The following is a 3,787-nucleotide window of genomic DNA, read 5'->3' on the forward strand; positions in this document are numbered from 1 at the left end:
GACACATAGTAGACATTCATGAAATATTTGTTGAATGAATGTATAAGAAGCTTATTCAAATAAAAAATCCAAAAGGAAAGTTAAGATGTTCCAGTTCCAGTCAAAGTGCAACTACAGTCTCGTAATACAGTGAAAGGCAAAGAAATAAAAAAGTTTGAGACACAAAGCAGAATGTAAAAACAAACAATGGCATGTTTATAGTAGAAAACATACAAGTCCAATGTAATGTGCCCTCATTACTTACTGTATCAGCAGCAGTAAGATTGATACCCAGTCCTCCAGGTTGTGTGTTTACCAGGAACACAAAGATGTCATTCTTGCAAAAATGAGAGGGATATGATAAGAGGAAATTCTGAAAAGGAAAAATAGCATCTGCTAAAAGAGACGGGTCTACGAAGGCAGGCCCTAGAGTATGGGGTTACAAAGAGGTTTGGTGATTAAAGTGAGACTACAAGTCAAAACACACACACACACACACACACACACACACACACACACACACACACAAAGAATGTCTACACATGGCAGAAACTTGAGGAATCGACCATTTGGTGGGATAAATACATAAACTGTTCTTTTACTGTATAAAAAAGGGGGGGGTCCAGGTTCGGTGGCTCAGCCTGTAATCCCAGCACTTTGCGAGGCGGAGGTGAGTGGATTGCCTGAGCCTGAGGGTTCGAGATTTCGAGACCCACCCAGGCAACTTGGTGAGACCTCTTCTCTACAATAAATCAAAAATTAGCTGAGTATGGTAGTGCACAACTGTAGTTCCAGTTACTTGAAAGACTGAGGCAGAAGGATCGCCTGAGCCCAGCAGGTGGAGGCTGTGGTGGCCACTGCACTCTAGACTGGACGACAGAATGAGACTCCAACTCAAAAATAAAAATAAAAATAAAGGGGGCTGGGCTCAGTAGCTCAGCCTGTAATCCCAGCACTTTGGGAGACGAGGCAAGTGAATTGCCTAAGCCCTCGGGTTCGAGACCTACCGGGGCGACTTGACGACACCTCATCTCTACAATACGTCAAAAAAAAAAATCAGCCAGGCGTGATAGCAAGCGCCTGTAGTTCCAACTACTTGGAAGGCTAAGGCAGAAGGATCACCGGAGCCCAGCAGGTCGAGGCTGCGGTGTGCCACTGCACTCCAGTCTGGGCGATAAAGTGAGACTCCAACTCAAAAAAAAAAAAAAGGAAGAATATGTTGTCAAGCAACATCTGAACAATCCAACACAGTGCTGTGGTTCAAAGCATTTCCCCTTTCCTTTCGGATTTGTTTGAGACTTTAATGTTTACTGTATATATTTAAGCGTTTTGTTCTGACTCCTCAACCCAACTGGCACAGCTGAATGAAGCAGGGAATAGACTAGATAGAAATGAGCAGGTATCTTACACTGCTTTGTTACACTTCACCAAGACTTAAAACTACACTAGCCTATTTTTAAAACTGACTTCCTTTAACTTAGACTGAAGGTTGGGACGTAGTACCGGTTTTTTTCAGGTTAGAAAAGGAAAACCTACGAATACAGCACAATGACAGAGGTTGTATTTAAGTATTAGCATTACGTGTCACATATGCAAATAGGAATGCTCGAGACTTCAATGCAATATATATGCGTGTGCTGTGTGCTTCGTAATGCAAAATAAGCCCCTGTTGACCTCATTTGTGAACGTGCGATTCCAATTCTCAAATATGAGATAAAAATACACTCCTGGGCTGCATCGCCTAGCGCGATGTAACGAAACTGTCTTTGCACCCATAGACTACAGTTCCCGGCATGCCCTGGGGCCGCACGTGATTCGCGTCAACTAGAACTACATCATCCGGCGTGCCTTGGCCTCGCGCGAGTTTTGCTGCGGCAAGAACTACACCTCCCGGCAGGCCGCGGGAAGGGGCCCGGTAGGAGGACCGCCGCCCCAAACCCCCGGCGACTTCCCTGAGTCAGTCAGGTTCTCCTTTGAAGAGGATGGAGGTCAATAGTGGCGGCGAGGCACAAGAATCCGGCGAGATCCGGGCTCTAAAACCGTGTCTGCTGCGCCGCAACCACAGCCGCGAACAGCACGGCGTGGCCGCCTCCTGCCTGGAGGAGCTAAGAAGCAAGGGTTGGCTCGGGACCCGGGGAGAGGCTGGGAAGCCGAGGCCGGGCGAGGGTGTCGGGCGGGGGCGAGGCGGGATCCGGCCCGGCGGCCTGGAGATTCTTGTAGCCCGGGTGGAACCTAAGGGTAGGAATGGCCCACGTGGCTATAGCGATTTACAGATTTCAGGAGCTTGAACGTAATTCATCTTGCGTGATACTCAGCGGTGGGAGGGTGGACGGGAAGCAATGTGCAGATTCAGAGAGACTTGGCTTCGGTCTGTTTCCTCAACACTTAGATTTGGGGCCGAGCCGAGCCCACTGTATTCCTGTAAGGCGGTAGTGGGGCCCCAGCTGAGCCCACGGAAGGCAGGTTTCCACCCCCAGCACTGACGGGAACCGGTGCCCTAAAGAGAGATTTGCTGCTGACCCTTCCTGGAGGTCGACACAAGGAACGTGAGTTGTGAGTGGCCAAGCTGGCAGGAGTTTTGAGCTGGGCCCCTTACTGATTTTCTGTTTGAGTCGGTGTCTTACTGTCGCCCAGGCTGGAGTGCAGTCGCACGCTCACAGCCACCGCATCCTCGACTTGTAGGGCTCAGGCGATCCTTACCCCCTAGCCTTTCTTTTATCTTTTCTTTTGAAAGTGAGAAATCAGAATTTACGCATCCTCGACTTGTAGGGCTCAGGCGATCCTTACCCCCTAGCCTTTCTTTTATCTTTTCTTTTGAAAGTGAGAAATCAGAATTTATTGAGAGGATAGAAAAGCTCCCACAATGGGAGGGGACCTGAGGGGGTTGCCCTACCCCAGCCTTTCAAGTAGCTGTAACTACAGGTGCACACCACCACACTGGGCTAATTTTTCTTGATTTTTTTTGTAGAGACGAGGTCTCGCCAAGTTGCCCAGGTTGGTCTCGAACCCCTGGACTCAGGCAGTTCTCTCACCTCTGCCTCCCAAAGTGCTGGGATTACATATGAGCCACCACCCCCAGCTCCCTTACTATTACTAGCTGTTTGACTTTGCCCATAGCCATCTCTCAATCCTCAGTTTTCTCATCAGTAAACTGGGTATAATATTTCCAATCCTGCTTTAAAGGACTGCTGGTTCTCTCCAATGAAATGATATATAATGATATATGCAAACAATTTGCAAACGTTATTATTATTAGCCCGTAGCAATAATATTTGTCCAAAGAAGCTTTGCAGGTTCAGTGTGTGAGCCAGCCCCAGGTGTGTAGCCACAGTGTATGTCAAAGTGCACAGTCGCTTCCTCTCCTGGTCAGTAAGCCCTAACATATACAGAAGTTTTTCAGAGACCCAGGAGCAGCCAAAGCGTTGGTGACGTGGATTTTGCCATGTAAGAGTCTACATATTTTTTTCCTGGCATTAGGTTGCATCAGTTCTAGTGCCACTTGAGGGCACTGGCTGGATGTGCTTGGCACAGAGGATTGTATTCCTGTAGCTCAGCCTCTACAAGCCTTGCTGTTCTGTTTGGACATAAGCCTTGCTGTTCTGTTTGGACATCCTTGTCTCTCGGCTGTTTTTGCTTACTTCAGTCCTGGTAGCATTTTGGGTGTTGCTGTCACTGAAGGGGAAGTCCAGACTTGCCCTGGAGAAAGCCTCCTGCCTGTCATGATGAAAATGAACAGCCGAAGCCGGGCGTGGTGGCTCAGCCTGTAATCCCGTGCTTTGGGAGGCTGAGGTGAGTGGATTGCCTGAGC

At 48.4% G+C, this 3,787-nt stretch overlaps 1 protein-coding gene across 1 annotated transcript in view; it reads left to right on the forward strand.

Moving 5' to 3' along the window:
- Positions 1–1,837: 1,837 nt before the first annotated feature.
- The window catches only part of DFFA (DNA fragmentation factor subunit alpha), an 11,489-nt gene continuing 9,539 nt past the window's right edge, over positions 1,838–3,787 (forward strand). Inside the window, exon 1 of the mRNA XM_008064946.1 lies at positions 1,838–2,097. Coding sequence (XP_008063137.1) covers positions 1,962–2,097 — 136 coding nt within the window. The 5' untranslated portion in view covers positions 1,838–1,961. The remainder of the gene's footprint in view (positions 2,098–3,787) is intronic.

Source organism: Carlito syrichta, unplaced genomic scaffold (assembly GCF_000164805.1).
Source record: "Carlito syrichta isolate Samal-C Ts95f unplaced genomic scaffold, Tarsius_syrichta-2.0.1 Scaffold308112, whole genome shotgun sequence".
Classification (NCBI taxonomy): domain Eukaryota; kingdom Metazoa; phylum Chordata; class Mammalia; order Primates; family Tarsiidae; genus Carlito; species Carlito syrichta.